Raw genomic sequence first — 17,866 nt, forward strand, 5'->3', positions numbered from 1 at the left:
CACGGACGCCAGAGTGAGCTGCACAACGCGGCTCACTCTGACGGCCACCTTAGAGAGCACCAGGCGTTGCGTTAGGGGCACGTTATGCGACCATAACGTCCCCTAAAACGCAATGTCCTGGTGTGAAACCAGCCTCAAATTTGTTCTAGTAATTCTTTAAACACACTGCCACTGTTTTTTTTTTAGGGGTGGGGGGGTATTTCAGAAAATGTGTGTGATGAGGACCACAGGTAGGAAAAGGGTATGTAAATGCAGAAAACAGAATCCAGCACATATGAAAATGCATACATATGCATTGCCATTCCACAAGCACATTTGCATTATAACTCTTCCGTTTAAACACCTGCATGACATCCTGAATCTCATTAAAGGGCAACTGAAGTGAGAGAGATATAAAGACTGCCATGTTTATTTCCTTACCAGTTGCCTGGCTATCCTGCTGATCCTCTGCCTCTAATACTTTTAGCCATAGACCCTGAACAAGCATGCAGCAGGTCAGGTGTTTCAGGGCCCGTTTCCACTCTCGCGGAAACGGCCGCGAATCCGCAGAGTTTCCCCGCAGGCAAATCGCGCGGGGAAACTCTGCCATAGGGGACAACGGCGCCGCCGGCCGAATCGCTTGCAGTAGCGATTCGGCCGGAAACCCCCACAGAATTCGCGGCGGAGGCTGCGATTCCCATAGCCGTGCATGGCACGGCTGATGGGAATCGCCTGCGATCCCGCCCACCCGCTCAGTGCCGGCGTGCGTCTACGAGACGCACGCCGCACTAGTGGAAACGAGCCCTCAGACTTTATTGTCAGATCTGACAAGATTATCTGCATGCTTGTTTCAGGTGTGATTCAGTCACTACTTCAGCCAAATAGATCAGCAGGGATGTCAGGCAACAGGTATGGTTTGAAAGGAAATAAATATGGCAGCCTCCATTTACCTCTCACTTCAGTTGCCCTTTAAAACTTGCTGTGACTGGTCCAGATCCACTCTGCACATTAGCTTTAGTGGGTTTTGGATGTAAACAATTCTGAAAGAACTTGTATGTCCATAGCAAACTGCCCACTTTACACCCTTTATTTATTAACCTCATTTGACAGCAGAAGAATGATCAGCTGACTTTCTACACAAGATCCTTAACTTTCAGTTTCATCATAAGCAGCAATCTGGAAATGACTCAAAATTTAGTTCAACTGAAACCAAAACACTTTCCTGCACAGCATTGCTCATTTAGGCTATTTAAAGTGCAACCATCCAATGGAAAGCATGGTAACCTACAGCAACCAAACCAGTACAGTCTGATGTACAGTAAAATGATTACTATGATTAGAGGTAAGAGCTAGCTGCACTCACTTTACACATTGCTTTATAAAATAAGTGACATGTGAGCACAGATACTTACATGTGGGCAATTCCAGCTTTCCTCACAGCAGATGAAATGGCCTTAATTGCAGTTAGCATGGAGTTGAGCAGCTGTGTCAGTTCTCCTGTACCCTTGGCTTGCCGACCCTTTTCCATGACATACCGGGTAAGGGTAAACATGTCTGTCTCAAAGGGGCTTCTGTCAGACATTTTGCTGAAATTTGTATCCCCTTGTATCCACAGAAAATATTAGTAAAACGAGAGACGGAGATGGTCGAGTAGCAGCAGCTTCAGCAACGTACAGCCATCTGAAGGCTTGCTGAGCTGCACATAATAAAATGTTGCTAGGATCATGTGACCATGGAGACTTAAATATCAAGGGAGGAATCCACAGCTACACCACTGACAGGAACAGGCTGCATAGATTATGTGATGCGACGCACGTGCACACAGCTATAAGTTAGCCTCTCATCTTCATGGTTATTTCATTAGAAGTGTATTGATGTGGTTAGCATCAGACCAGTGAAAACAAGCAGCATGTAACATTGCAGTTATTGAGATTCTAGCTTTCCCTTACTAAGCTGCAGTTGCAATGTGATTAGCCCCATCTACACGATACGATTCTTTGTACGATTCGATTACGATTCTATTTACGATTCAATTAAATCCAACATGTCCGATCCTGATTCGATTCAATTCGATTTGCCATTGCAAAACAATGGCAAATCGAATTAAATCCCGATCGGACACGTCGCATTTAATCGGATCGTAAATAGAATCGTAATCGAATCGTACAAAGAATCGTATCGTGTAGATGGGGCTATTGAGAACAATGTGCATCTCTTGTTTCTATATACAGTATAGAAATTCCTGGAAACATGCACTTGCTGTGCTTATTGTAGCACTCGATTGTGGAAATGTAACACAGGAATTGTTTGTATACCATTCTCAGGAGAAAGCAACAGGGAAAAGCTGTCAAATAAGTGATATTCTTGCATTTTGCTACACAGAAACATTAGCCTACACAGAAGCAGGTTTTTGCATGGGATATTCAGACTCAGGAACTAATGATCAACTACATAACGAAGCTGATCAACTACATAACAAACCACAAACAGCCACAGTGCCTTTATTTCTTAAAAAAAAGGTTCACAAGTCCCTAATTTGCATCAGGCCTTATTTCTTTGGAAAGCGGTGAGCTGTGTTTATGGTGGCAGACAGATATGTTTACTGTTGCATGTAACGTAACATTGCAATTTTAGTAATGTACTTACAGAGGATTTTGGGATATACAGTAAATATGCAGAATAATAGTTCAAATTGTTGAGTCATTTCTACTTTGAATGCACTTTTTTCAGTAGGTCATTTGCAAAATAATGTATTTTCTTTGCAAATTTTTATCAACCTGTGCCTGTGCCTTTGCCTATGAAAGGAAATATATATAATATATACTCCCATAAATCTACATTATATTTTTTTGTTAGGGAAGAAAATTGCACGTTTAAATAACTGTGAAGAGTAAGGCCTCGTTCACAGTAGGACGTTGCGTTTTGATGCGATGTTAAAGTCTCAACGCAAATTATAACGCAACACACCAAAAAAGTTGCAACGGAACTTAATGCCCCGTTATCGTTGCATACAGTAGAGCATACAGGCAATGAAAAGTATGCTTCCAAGTTATTACTGTGCATGTGCAAACAGTGTAACGCAGCTGATAACGTGTATAACGCACAGCATGCAGTACATTCACTTAACGTGCAGCGTTAGTCACCAACGCAACATGTGCACTGTGAATGGGGCATTCGTTTTTTCATTGCAGTGAGTTATTCTGCGTTGAATGTGTTTAGCGTGCGATTTAACGTCGCACTGTGAAAGAGGCCTAATTATGGCTCAAGCTGTTGTATCGCCAACATACAAAGTGTGCACTAAAGGTGCATACACACATCAGATAAAAGTCTTTGGAAAATGAAAGATCACAGACCAATTTTACCCCCTTCCATGTAGTATGAGAGCCATACTCTACACAGTCTATTCTATGGAGCTGATCTCCCCATCAGATAAAATCTTTGCAAGATGCTGAAAACAAGGATGCTGTACACATTCAACAGATCAGTATCTGCAAAAGATCTGTTCCTGCAAAATGCATTCATGGTCTATGATATCTGCATATCTCATACACACCTTGTTTAACAGACATTCATCTGCAGATCAGACAATTATCTGCAGATCTGAAGATCCATCCTAGTGGATATGATCTGCAGATGATTGTACGTTAAACAAGGTGTGTATGAGATCTGCAGATAGCATAGACTATGAATGCATTTTGCAGGAACTGATCTGTTGAATGTGTACAGTATCCTTGTTTTCAGCATCTTGCAAAGATTTTTATCTGATGGGGAGATCAGCTCCATAGACTGTATAGGTATGGCTCTCATACTACATGGAAGGGGGTAAAAGTGGTCTGTGATCTTTCATTTTCCAAAGACTTTTATCTGATGTGTGTACCCACCTTAAAGAGAATCTGTATTGTTAAAAATCGCACAAAAGTAAACATACCAGTGCGTTAGGGGACATCTCCTATTACCCTCTGTCACAATTTCGCCGCTCCTCGCCGCATTAAAAGTGGTTAAAAACAGTTTTAAAAAGTTTGTTTATAAACAAACAAAATGGCCACCAAAACAGGAAGTAGGTTGATGTACAGTATGTCCACACATAGAAAATACATCCATACACAAGCAGGCTGTATACAGCCTTCCTTTTGAATCTCAAGAGATCATTTGTGTGTTTCTTTCCCCCTGCAGCTATCTTCCACTGAAGTGTCAGGCTGTTTCTTCCTGCAGAGTGCAGACAGCTGTGCCTGTATGTAATTCCTCAGTATGTGAACGCCCAGCCAGCTCAGAGGAGGATTTATCCAGCTTGTAAAAGGTAAGAGAGAAGAGAGAAGCTGCCCTAATCTAAATTATACACAGGCAGTGTGCAGAGAGGGGCCTGGAGGGGGGAGATGCATCACAGAACCATAACACTGAAGAACTTGGCAGCCTTCCAGACACAGGCTGACAAGTCTGACAAGAGAGAGATAAGTTGATTTATTACAGAGATGGTGATAGTAGAACGAGCTGCAGTAAGCCAGAACACATTAGAATAGCTTTTGGAACTTGTAGGATGATAAAAAACAGGATGCAATTTTTGTTACGGAGTCTCTTTAAGTCTTAAATAGTTAACACCTTGGCTATTTATAACCGTCCTTGAAAAAATACAATCAGATAATCTTCTTATACTCTGTCTTTTTGCTACTATAAAAAAATATATATATTTCCATAATCCATTGCACGGTGTATCTATGATGTGTGAGAACAGTTGCAAAATACAAACATTTAGATATATTATGTTAATGACCTTTTTACATCAGCTTACCCTTGGTACTACATCTCAAGCAAGACACTGTTATATTTTTAGCAGAGTGACATTGACTTACACAGTGACATTTATGTAAAAGGTCAGGCTACCAGCTCTGATTACAACTAAACATTACTATGTAGTACTGAATATTGACCATGACAAAATGCTGGGCAATGGTTATGTTTAAAATGGATATAAGGATAAATACAAGGATATATACCACATTTTGTTTGCATGCTTATTCCTATAAACAGTATAAGGTACTTATCCGTTAGCCGGGCGCATCCGGCAGGTGGCGACAAAACTCCAACAGAGTTACATATTTCCCTACTATCCATGGCGGCCTGGAGGGGGAATAGTAATTAGCGCCACCTGACGGATGCGTCCGGCTAATGGATAAGTACCCAGTAGAATGCTACAAGCATACATTACACTTCTGTTACATTAAACAACTATGTATGCCCTATTTGGGTGAGCGACTAATGGCATGACAGTGCTTATCAAGCAGCTGCCACATGGGACTGTTGAGACAAAGGAAATAAAATGTTTTACATTTGTTAGGTTTTGTGTTAGAGTTCCCCTTTAGATTATGGATCTTAAAACATCAATGTGTGAGGTAATTAAGCTCATTCTGCATTGTTCTATTTTTAGCTAATCATTGAGGAAGACTGGAAAAGTTGCCAAGCAGATAGATTAATGGAGATGTCTGTGATTGGTGGGCTATGCGCTGTTTGAGCCTGTCATAGATGGATACTGGCCCTGGTTACAGCATTGATCCAGTGCTTATGATATTACTGAAGATCATTAAGATATCGGTTATCCCACTGGAAATAAGAAGGCAGTTCAACATCTAAAACTGCATAGTCTTTTGTTGCCCCTAAAAATAATTTTGGGTGATGGCGGGTCAACAAGGGTCCAAATTCTGGAAAGGCTACATCATAGTCTGTAATAGGAATTACAGCTATAGCAGCGCACAGGGAGTAACTTTGGCGCCGTCAGAAGACTGAGCTGAAGTTACTTTTAAAACACAATAATTTGGCTTCCAGCAATTGTTGGAAACCTAATTATTTCATTCCCCACCATCCATGTCGGCCTAGAGGGGAAATAGTATTTAACACGGCTGGGACTTGTGCAGCAGCAGAATCAGCCATCCTGCGCCCAAGTCTCCCGCGCCGATTCCTCTTGTACGCTTGCAGGGGGCAGTCTAGTGGCATGCTATCTTATACAGCATATTTGCCCTCTCTATGAGCTACTGGATCCCTGAATTTAGTCACAGTCTTATTATTAAGAGCAATAATTCTACACAGTACTTAAAAAAAACTAAAAATGGAACCACAAAATGGTAAATGCACAAAAAGGAGAATAAAAATCTTTACTTACTTCTTAGAAGAAATATTCACTCAAATATTTTTTAAGTACCGGTACTATAAACAATGCCTTTCGTGGCTCTGCTCCACTTCCATAAGTAATGGAAAAATGGCTGTGCCAGGAGGACCAGACCCACAAAGCACATTGATAAGTGGTTATTTCATCCAGGAGGTAAGAAGTGATGCTAAAATGGACCAGAATGTAAGTCCATGGTCCCTGCAGTAATTAATGTTTAATCATTGAGAAAGACTGATTATATACACAAAATGCAAATATGAAATAATACAAAAATTTATTCACATTTTATAACCACACCTGACACAGTCACAACAATACAGAATACTGCGTTCCTGAGCGGTTATGAAAGGTTGCATGGAATGTATTCTTTGGTCTTCTCTCCCGGAATGCCTCCCAGCAGCTCCTTATTTCTTGGCATGTTTCTTGAAAATCTCCATGTACTCCTTCACATCTTCTGGAGAGCCCAGAGCTATGGGCATCCTCTGGTGAATATTTTCTGGGACTATATCCAACACATTCTCTAGTCCATTGGTAGCCATCCCTCCAGCCCTCTCCATTATGTAGGCCATGGGATTACACTCGTACAGCAGCCTCAGCTGTTAACAGAGTAAATACAGCCAAAATTAATACACTTGAGATTTTTCTGAATGAATGATATTCAGTACTTCCAGGGTTTTTGTCATCTTAAAGCAGAATTACAGACCAGTGTACCATGCAATAGAAACTTGTCTCCCAAGTCCTTATTCACAAAATAGATATCCTACTTGCCTTTGTTCTACAGTAATGTAAAAGTCACAGAGGAGGCCTGTGGGTCTGGTTAAGTCTTTTTGTGAGGTTTTTTTCCAGACACCGCACTTATTCGTTTGCATTGTATGCACGATTTCTCAATAACCGGAAAAAAAATAGACGTGCTGTTTTCCAATGTGCACCAAAATGAAGCATTTGCATTTTAATACATTTTTCACATGCATTAATTTCCTTTCCTTCCAGTTCACAGAGCAGTCAGAACTGGTGGCAGCTATTGGTAACTACGGTTACTTCCTATTCTGATCACAGGCAGTTGCACATTTGAGGGAAGGGGAAGGCATTCTGTAGTTTAGGATCAGCACTGCTATCACCTGGAAACTCCTTTAGTTAACTAATCAAACAAACATTTTATCTTCTCTTCTGGCATATCAAAGAAAATCTCACAAGTGGAGACAGCTGATTACAGCACAGTTCCTGTCAATGCAATTGTGTAATAAGCTCCAGGAGTAAAGCCTGTTAGGGCTCATACACACGTGCAACTTAAAGTGGATCCGAGATGAACTTTTACACATTGCATAATTGTGTTCCTTTCCTATTGTTTATAGGGCATTCCTCAAGCCAAATACTTTTTTGTTTTAATACTCTAATTCCCTATAAACTAAACAAGCCACGCCCACGGGTTTTCAGAGAGCCAAGGCACTTTCAGACAGTAGCAAGGGTTCATGGGAACTCAGTGTGGGCAGGAGGAGGGGGAGGTATTACTAGCCAGATATTTCAGAGGCAGAGGGGAGGATGGAGGAGGAAGGGGGATTAGGTTTTTTTGCTCAAGATGCAGATAAGCCTGCCGCTGTGTAATGTTTACAAACAACATGGCTGCTATCATTGTATCACAGGATTATATAATCATATTCTATTAAAACTGTTTGCAGCTAGATAAACTTTAGATAAGACATATAGTCACGTTACTTGTTATAGTTAGTTTTTCATCTCGGATCCGCTTTAATGCTTGACCAACCGCACAACATGATCATGACTTGTTATTTACATGACAAGTACGTACACATGTGCTGATCAACTAAACAATCAACTCATTTAAATACTGCGCGCGCACCAACATGTCTGCATTCAAAAACAACAAGTTGTTCAAATGACTTGCACACCGTGGTGGCCAACCTGCACGATAGTTGGGCAGCTTGATCCGCCAGTTGGATCGGACAAACTGCTTGTTATCAGTTGAACGTATTGTTGTACACACTCCCAACTATTGTTCGACAGACTAAGTTTAGACGATAGTTGGGTAAAATTGTTGCACGTGTGTACGAGCCTTAAAGGGGAACTTCAGCCTAAACAAACATACTGTCATTAAGTTACATTAGTTATATTAATTAGAATAGATTGGTAATATAATCTCTTACTCGCCCTGTTTTAAAAGAACAGGCAAATGTTTGTGATTCATGGGGGCAGCCATCTTTTTGGTTGAAAGGAGGTGACAGGGAGCAGGAGACACAGTTCCAACTGTCCAGTGTCCTGATCACCCCTCCCAGCTGTGCACCCTAGGCTTCAAATGTCAAATTCAAAATGTAAGGGAAAAAAATTGCACCAAAACAGCAGAACGAGAGCAACAACATCAGAAATCCCATCATGCTTTGCACAGCATCAGGGGAAAAATGCCCGGGCAGTTTTCTTCTGTGCATCTAAAAATGAGGCTTGTATAAGAGAAACAAAGTTCTGATGCTGTGAAACTGTTAAAGAAACACCAGGCCTTTTCAGTGCTGCTGAGTCGATTTTTTAGTCTGGAGGTTCACTTTAAGACTACCCTGTCAAATCTGAGGTATGACAAGCTTACAGCACACCTGAAATGAGAAGGATATGGAGGCTGTCATATTTATTTCCATGTAAACAATGCCAGTTGCAATTAAAGAACGGGTGGAGGAGGTGGAAGAGATCCAGAGGCTGGAGGATCTGGTCCAAAAATCCCATAGTAGACAGCTCACACATGTGAACTTGTGGACACTATGGAATATTTATTTGGAATCTGAGAAAGGGAAGAATACCTTGGCCAAGAGTTAAGAAGCAGATTTAAACATGCAAGTTGGCATGGTTTTTAAACAAGGTTAATGGTTGGACGATTTATATGTAAACACCTCAGTAAATATAGGTAGAGAGGCCTTCCAGTAAGGTGCTGATAATTGTCCTGCAACTCTGTAGGTCATATAACTTAAATGACCGTTGAGAGAAAAATTTAAGCTCGTGGAATAGAGGGCGTGAGAGTGTTGCTGGGTTGTGGGTTCATGGAGAAAGGAAAATGTAGGTAGTAGAGGTGGAGGAGAGGGAGGTTATACTTAACAAATGAAAAAAAAACATTAATTTTGTCCTCAGAGGAGATGGTAAAAAGCATTGTACACTGTCTGCTTATACTTTTTCTATATTTGCTGTATTTGATGCCTTATTATCAAACGGATATTTTTTCTATGCTATATATGCGATTGCTGTCATTACCATATTACTACAGTGGAGGAAATAATTATTTGACCCCTCACTGATTTTGTAAGTTTGTCCAATGACAAAGAAATGAAGTCTCAGAACAGTATCATTTCAATGGTAGGTTTATTTTAACAGTGGCAGATAGCACATCAAAAGGAAAATTGAAAAAATAACCTTAGATAAAAGATAGCAACTGATTTGCATTTCATTGAGTTAAATAAGTTTTTGAACCCTCTAACAATAAAAGACTTAATACTTAGTGGAAAAACCCTTGTTTGCAAGCACAGAGGTCAAACGTCTCTTGTAATTGATGACCAAGTTTGCACACATTTTAGGAGGAATGTTGGTCCACTCCTCTTTGCAGATCATCTCTAAATCCCTAAGGTTTCGAGGCTGTCTCTGTGCAACTCTGAGCTTGAGCTCCCTCCATAGGTTTTCTATTGGATTAAGGTCCGGAGACTGACTAGGCCACTCCATGACCTTAATGTGCTTCTTCTTGAGCCACTCCTTTGTTGCCTTTGCTGTATGTTTTGGGTCATTGTCGTGCTGGAACACCCGTCCACAACCCATTTTCAGTTTCCTGGCAGAGGGAAGGAGGTTGTCGTTCAGGATTTCACAATACATGGCTCCGTCCATTTTCCCATTAATGCGATTAAGTTGTCCTGTGCCCTTAGCAGAAAAACACCCCCAAAGCAAAATGTTTCCACCCCCATGCTTGACGGTGGGGACGGTGTTTTGGGGGTCATAGGCAGCATTTTTCTTCCTCCAAACACAGCGAGTTGAGTTAATGCCAAAGAGCTCTATTTTGGTCTCATCAGACCACAGCACCTTCTCCCAGTCACTCACAGAATCATTCAGGTGTTCATTGGCAAACTTCAGACGGGCCTGCACATGTGCCTTCTTGAGCAGGGGGGGCCTTGCGAGCCCTGCAGGATTTTAATCCATTGCGGTGTAATGTGTTTCCAATGGTTTTCTTGGTGACTGTGGTCCCTGCTAATTTGAGGTCATTCACTAACTCCTCCCGTGTAGTTCTAGTATGCTTTTTCACCTTTCTCAGAACCATTGACACCCCACGAGGTGAGATCTTGCGTGGAGCCCCAGAGCGAGGTCGATTGATGGTCATTTTGTGCTCCTGCCATTTTCGAACAATCGCACCAACAGTTGTCACCTTCTCTCCCAGTTTCTTGCTAATGGTTTTGTAGCCCATTCCAGCCTTGTGCAGGTCTACAATTTTGTCTCTGACATCCTTGGACAGCTCTTTGGTCTTTCCCATATTGGAGAGTTTGGAGTCTGCTTGATTGATTGATTCTGTGGACAGGTGTCTTTTATACAGGTGACTAGTTAAGACAGGTGTCCTTAATGAGGGTGACTAATTGAGCAGAAGTGTCTAACCACTCTGTGGGAGCCAGAACTCTTAATGGTTGGTAGGGGTTCAAAAACTTATTTCACTCAATGAAATGCAAATCAGTTGCTATCTTTTATTTAAGGTTATTTTTCCGATTTTCCTTTTGATGTGCTATCTGCCACTGTTAAAATAAACCTACCATTGAAATTATACTGTTCTGAGACTTTTCACTTCTTTGTCATTGGACAAACTTACAAAATCAGTGAGGGGTCAAATAATTATTTCCTCCACTGTATATGTTGTACTTATGTGCTATGCCTTCTTGTTGACTAATAAAAAACATTGAAGTAAAAAAAAATACCAGTTGCATGGGGTCCCTCTGATCTTTCAGCCATCAGTAGTGTTTAAATTGCACACCTGAAATGAGCATACAGCTAATCCAATCAAATTTAAGTCAAACATTTGATTTGCATGCCTGTTCTGGGTCTATGGCTAAAATTAAGGCCCATACAAACGCTTGATGCATGTCGCCTGGAGGGGATTGGGACCCAATCCCTTGGGCAACATTGCAAGGCCAAGGATGACAGATGCATCACTAGTTTGTAGGCTAGTGATATGTTCTGTTCCTATGCGGGGTGCGAAGCGGCGTTAGAGTGACATCAGACGACAGTAGGCTAAGTGGGAGAACTATAATCTCTGCCGTCGTTCAGCCAAAGCGATCCGTCAGATCGGATTGCTGACCAATCAGTCCAGAGGGTGGGGACTGCTGTAAACACCCTGGGTTCTCGTTGTTAATGGCTGCTTCAGCCCAGTTTCATCTATCGTGTGTATGGAGCTTATGGGCAGAAGATAAGCAGCACAGTCAGGCAATCTGCATTGCTTAAAAGGAAATAAATACATCAGCCTCCATATCTCGCTCACTTCAGATGTGCTCTGCCTCCGAGATAGGTCACACTAATGAAGACTATGGAGACTCTGGAGAAAGACATGATTCTTTCAGAATGCATATCAGACTTCACCAGTAGAAAAACAAAGGACCTTTTCTCACGCAATCTTCGCTGTACTACATTGATATAAAAATTTCAGATGAACTGTACATTATACCAGTCACTTATCTGAGTATAAGAAGTTGTGGTTATATTTGAGGTAACAAGGAATATACAGTATTTACCTAGTACAGACAAGACAAGACAAATACCATTTATATCGCGCTTTTCTCCTGGCGGACTTAAAGCGCCAGAGCTTCAGCCACTAGGACGCGCTCGATAGGCAGTAGCAGTGTTAGGAAGTCTTGCCCAAGGTCTCCTACAGAAGGGGTGCTGGCTTACTGAACAGGAGGAGCAGAGATTCGATCTGTGTCAGAGACAGATCCAGATCCAGCCACTGCTAAATAAAAGACATTACAGGCCACTGGCTGGAGCAACATTGGTTCTCAGGGTCACTACAGTGCTTGCTGATGGTAATTAGAGTGATCCCATCAGTAGCACCAGCTCCATGCAACCCCCTGATCACACTCCACTCCCCACCTTCTCCTGAGCAGTGCCGCAGGGCTAGTAGAAAATATACTGCGGCTTCTCTACTCCAGTCCCGACCACATACATACTAGAGCCGGTGGTGTGATGGCTCGCTGTCTCTCCCACTCATGTGGCTAGCTTGGAGTGTGCAGCAAGGGAGATTGGTGGCCGTGGTGCTGACTGCTTTTGCCTAGCCTGAGGTGGAGTGAAAACATCACCTGTGACCCATTGGAGCACACAGAGGATCCCTAAGGCAGCTGCAGGAGACACGGCAGGGTGGCAGGAGCAGCAACTGAAATAGCATGGGCTATCAGAGTGTGATTTCTGTACCTGCTTTGGTGCATGTCCGGCTGCTGCTACAGTACTGAGTAGGTGGTCTGATGGTGATGGATTTTTGCAGTGCGGAGCGTATTACATTAGCAACTAGTACTGACTCGGAACGTGTCTGTTATACACGTTCTCCACAAATGCACTTATCGAAGTGTTAAAATAACATGGTCTGTTATAATACAGAGATGTATACATGCCATGTGAATGTATGGGCATGGATTTTACATGCAGCAACTCATGAAGCAATGCACTTAGGCCCATATGCAATTCACTTTTTCACCTGAGTTTTCACCTAGGAGATAATTTTTCACTTTCTATCTAAAATAACTTTTCAGCACTTTTCAATTAAAAAAGTACCGAAATGTAAATGAAAAAGTGATATCAAAATTATTTTGAATATTTTCTTGCTTTCTGGAGGCTTAAAAAGCATTTTATCGACAAATTTAAAAATATCCCCTAGGAGATAACTCAGGTGAAAAAGTGAATTGCATATGGCCCTTAGTGTGAACACAATCACTGTCTAATGTTCCTCCTATTATGTATTTAGACAGCAGTGGCATCTTCAGCACTTAACAGAGCACATAGTCATTTCACTACTGTCTTCAGAGGAGCTCGCAATCGCAATCCCTACAGTAGTAAAAGTGTAATGCTTAGGCTTGTTTTGGAGTGTGCAGCAAGAGAGATTGGTGGCCGTGGTGCTGACTGCTTTTGCCTAGCCTGAGGTGGAGTGAAAACATCACCTGTGACCTATTGGAGTACCCAGAGGATCCCTAAGGCAGCTGCAGGAGACACGGCAGGGTGGCAGGAGCAGCAACTGAAATAGCATGGGCTATCAGAGTGTGATTTCTGTACCTGCTTTGGTGCATGTCCGGCTGCTGCTACAGTACTGAGTAGGTGGTCTGATGGTGATGGATTTTTGCAGTGCGGAGCGTATTACATTAGCAATGCCTTTCTAAATTTTATTTGATGTAAAAAGGTATGTAAAAATGTTCTGAGGTGGGAGGAGGGGGGAATAAAGTTTATATATACTTCTTCGTGTGGCCGTGTTCTCATCCATGTACAAGCACATCCATACTGGGACCCAGCACTGGAACGGTGGGCGGCAGGAGGATCAGGGAACCGTCAGGGCTATTCAGAGGCTTCTTACTACTGTGGTAAGTATCTAATTCTATCTTCAAGTGTACCTGAGATGAAAAATAAAATATATACTCACCTCGATGTATGGGAGCTTCAGATCCCACCAGGCTCCTTATTGGAATATACGGGAGTAAGACAGAGGGGGAGATTGGATGCAATAAGCAGCCTAGAGGGGTCTGAAGAGCCTGTAGATGCTTGAGGTCAGAGCCGGGACAAGGTCCTCCAGCACCCAAGGTTGAGACACCAAAGTGCGCCCCTCCATTCCTTCACCCCAGCTGTCACACACTGATTGCTATTAGACTAAGAGGCACCCCAGGGCCCCCAACACCTTAATCTCTAGTTATCTGGCCTGTAGTCACTTCCATGTATCTCCTTTTCTTATTTCTTTCTGCTTCAAACACAATTAGGAATGACAGCTGAATGAATTGTGCTCCCCCTCCTACACTGCGCCCTGAGGCTGGAGCCTCTCCAGCCTATGCCTCGGCCCGGCCCTGCTTGAGGTGAGTATGGTATAACTATTTTTCTCCCCTCAGGTTTGCTTCAAAAATTAACTTTGAGGTACGCTGTCAATAGAGGGAGCTTTCAATACAGTAGAGCACGGTAATCGATGTAAACCATTGAAACGGGGAACTGTAAGCATTAGAACTCCATACTACACACATAGGCATGTATAGTTCAACAATTATGGGGTTTGTTCAGGCGTGCTTCCGGCAGAGTGTACAGCGAATTACGCTATTAGTGTGACTGTTGCTATGGTAAGTAACACTCATTACCATAGCAACAGTCGTGCTACTCAAGTCGTGCTAATAGCGTAACTCGCTGTACACACTGCTGGAAGTAAGGATAATATTGTCATGCGCTGTCTGTGCAAGTCAATATTAGCGCACGTTAATGCACCGGGCCTTATGTGCATTACGTTATAACGTGCATAACACAGATGCACACTCTTGCATGTTATTTTTACATCATGAAGTACTGACTTGGAATGTGTCTGTTATACACGTTCTCCACAAATGCACTTATCGAAGTGTTAAAATAACATGGTCTGTTATAATACAGAGATGTATACATGCCATGTAATTGTATGGGCATGGATTTTACATGCAGCAATTCATGAAGCAATGCACTTAGTGTGAACACAATCACTGTCTAATGTTCCTCCTATTATGTATTTAGACAGCAGTGGCATCTTCAGCACTTAACAGAGCACATAGTCATTTCACTACTGTCTTCAGAGTAGCCCGCAATCGCAATCCCTACAGTAGTAAAAGTCTAATGCTTAGGCTTGTTTTGGAGAAACCAATTCACTTATCAGTATGTTTTTGGGATGTGTGAGGTATATTGAGTAACCCACACCAACATGGGGGAGGGGCATAGAAACTTCATGCAGATTGTGTCCTGTAAGATTTAAACCTAGGACTTGACATGATAATACAAGTGTGCTATCCACCACACCACTATTCCACTCATATCTACCCTTTTAGCTTTGTATCACCTAGTCTGACCCTTCATGCTGCCTCCTATTCTGTCTCATGTAAAACACACTGTGCTTATCTCCAGAATGGATTATGCATTTATCATCTCACTAGGTCAGCCCCTAATGTTATGAAATATCCACTCCATTTCTATCCTAACAGGTGGTCACATATTTGCAATGATTTTGAAAATGCATTCTGAAATGAAGACTTCACTTGCTATGTGGGAGACAAATATTTTGCTTTATGTGTAGGACATGATACATGATCTTGCAACATAAGGGACAAGATAACTGCATTCATTTTGTGGGGGGAGAGAGAGAGGTGAGAGAGAGAGAGAGAGAGTGTGTGAGTGAGTGTGTGTGTAGTGATGCTCTCACGAGTAATCACAAGTGCTTACTCGTGATTCAAATGAGCTCTAATTGCTGCAGCTGAGCGGCTGGATGAAAATGAGTTATTTACCCATAATTCCGCCGTCCGCCCTGTGTTCCAACAGCTTGAACACGTCCTATTGATCGTGTTGCAAGCCTCACCAAGGCGCACCTCCTTGTAGCCGAAAGGAGGAAGTGCGCCTTGGTGAGGCTTGCAACGCGACCAATAGGACGTGTGCAAGCTGTTGGAACACAGGGGGCGGACGACAGAATTATGGGTAAATAACTCATTTTCATCCAGCCGCTCAGCTGCAGCAATTAAAGCTCATTTGAATCATGAGTAAGCACTCGTGATTATTCGTGAGAGCATCACTGTGTGTGTGTGAGTGTGTGCGTGCGTGCGTGCGTGCATGTCAGAGGTTTTTTTTTTAGGGCCAGAAATGGCCATAACCAAGTATATGCCTGAGAGGCAAAAGTATAAAATCTTACATTACAGATAGACCTGTACGATGACACTTCATCCATTAAGCAACACTGCACAGCTTCTCTGTGGGGCATCCCTAACAGTCTTAGTGGAGCTAGTCTCCATAGCACAGGTGTAATATTGGCCATGGCGTAACTAAGGAATGCGAGTTTTACATGGGGCCCCAAGCACTGTATTAATATGGAGCCCCAAAACCTACCAAGCACAGCTGCAGGGTCTGAGAAGTGTAATCAGAGTATGAAAATAACTTGTTAAGGATTATTACTATTCAATGCACATATAGAGGTGGTCAATATCAGCAAAGCACCAACAGAAAGCTAATAAGATGGAATGTGAATTTTCCTACTACATATTAGAACAAGATGGTCCCTTTGAACAGGAAAAATTCACTACGCCAGCATTTTCACTGATATATTGTGATTTACCTGATCAGTCGAAATGCCTGCAGCACAAATAGGTTTGTTCAGGCAGGTAGTAAACTGATAAGAGGTCCAAATTACCCTTTTTATTACTTCATGTGTGGATTCTTGGTCTAATAGACTGAGGCTGTGTTCCCACTTGTTTGCGGCCAGCGGGAGTTGGTGGCCCCCCTGGTGGTCTGACTGTGATGGTCCGCCATGGTCCGGCTGTAGCCCAGGGCAGATGCACTCCCCCATAGGCTATATAGGAGAATGCATCCATGTACCCGGGATTATCGCTGACTGCACAGAAGTGCGGCCCGCTTACTGCATTGGATCCCACAGATCCGTTGCAGCGTGACAAGTGTGAACAAACTATTTATAAAATAGAAGTCGTTCACTGTGGAGTAGAGAATGGATAAAAAAATGCCTGTTCCTCCACTTAACCTCCCTGGCGTTCTATTAAGATCGCCAGGGCGGCTGCGGGAGGTTTTTTTTTTAAATAAAAAAAAACGATTACATCCCCAACTATTACATGGGGGTGAAAGCCCACTAGAGGGCGCTCTGGATGCGTACTTCTGATCGCCGGAGGTCAGAAGTAACAAGGAAGGCTACAATGAGCGGCCTTCCTTGTTTCGCTTACCTCGTCGCCATGGCGACGAGCAGAGTGACGTCATGAACGTCAGCCGACTTCCTGACGTCAGCCGCCTCCGATCCAGCCCTTAGCGCTGGCCGGAACGGTTTGTTCCGGCTGCGCTATGCTCGGGCGGCTGGGGGGACCCTCTTTCGCCGCTGCACGCGGCGGATCGCCGCGCTGCGGCGGCGATCAGGTAGCACACGCGGCTGGCAAAGTGCCGGCTGCGTGTGCTCCTTTTTATTTGAAGAAATTCGGCCCAGCAGGGCCTGAGCGGCAGCCTCCGGCGGTACTGGACGAGCTGAGCTCGTCCAGACCGCTAAGGAGGTTAAAGAGAGTCTGAAGCGAAAATAATTCTTGCTTTTTACTTGCTATTTAGTTTAAGCAGTATGAGTAGAGCAGAAACACCACGTTCCAGCGGCAAAACAAGGGCTTTATACCCCCCAAATCCTGGGGCAAACATCCACGACAAATCCTGAGGCAAACATCCACGACTTTCAAAGTCGTGGATTTCTCTGCCCGGGGAGGCAGAGCTTAGCGCTGTAGCTCTGCCTCTACTGAAGTAAATCTGCGCGTGGATCTCCGCCTCTCCCCCGCCCCTCTCAGTGATGGAAGATTGAAAGGGGCGGGGAGAGGCGGCGATTAGCACAGATTGACTCCAGTAGAGGCAAAGCTACAGCGCAAAGGTCTGCCTCTTTCAGAAAGTGATGCTCGCATTTTGCCCCAGGGATTTGGGGGGTATAAAGCCCTTGTTTTGCCACGAAAATGCGGCGTTTCACCTCTCCTCATATTGCTTAAACTAAATAGCAGG

The 17,866-nt window shown here is 43.1% G+C and overlaps 2 protein-coding genes across 2 annotated transcripts in view; both read right to left on the bottom strand.

Moving 5' to 3' along the window:
* LOC137552971 (fructose-1,6-bisphosphatase isozyme 2) overlaps positions 1-1,683 on the bottom strand; it is a 59,793-nt gene extending 58,110 nt beyond the window's left edge. Inside the window, exon 1 of the mRNA XM_068271424.1 lies at positions 1,392-1,683. Within this exon, the coding sequence (XP_068127525.1) occupies positions 1,392-1,561 (170 nt within the window). The 5' untranslated portion in view covers positions 1,562-1,683. The remainder of the gene's footprint in view (positions 1-1,391) is intronic.
* Positions 1,684-6,393: 4,710 nt separating this feature from the next.
* The window catches only part of LOC137518876 (fructose-1,6-bisphosphatase 1-like), a 57,045-nt gene continuing 45,572 nt past the window's right edge, over positions 6,394-17,866 (bottom strand). Inside the window, exon 7 of the mRNA XM_068237276.1 lies at positions 6,394-6,732. Within this exon, the coding sequence (XP_068093377.1) occupies positions 6,541-6,732 (192 nt within the window). The 3' untranslated portion in view covers positions 6,394-6,540. The remainder of the gene's footprint in view (positions 6,733-17,866) is intronic.

The sequence above is a fragment of the Hyperolius riggenbachi genome, chromosome 1 (assembly GCF_040937935.1).
Source record: "Hyperolius riggenbachi isolate aHypRig1 chromosome 1, aHypRig1.pri, whole genome shotgun sequence".
Taxonomy (NCBI): domain Eukaryota; kingdom Metazoa; phylum Chordata; class Amphibia; order Anura; family Hyperoliidae; genus Hyperolius; species Hyperolius riggenbachi.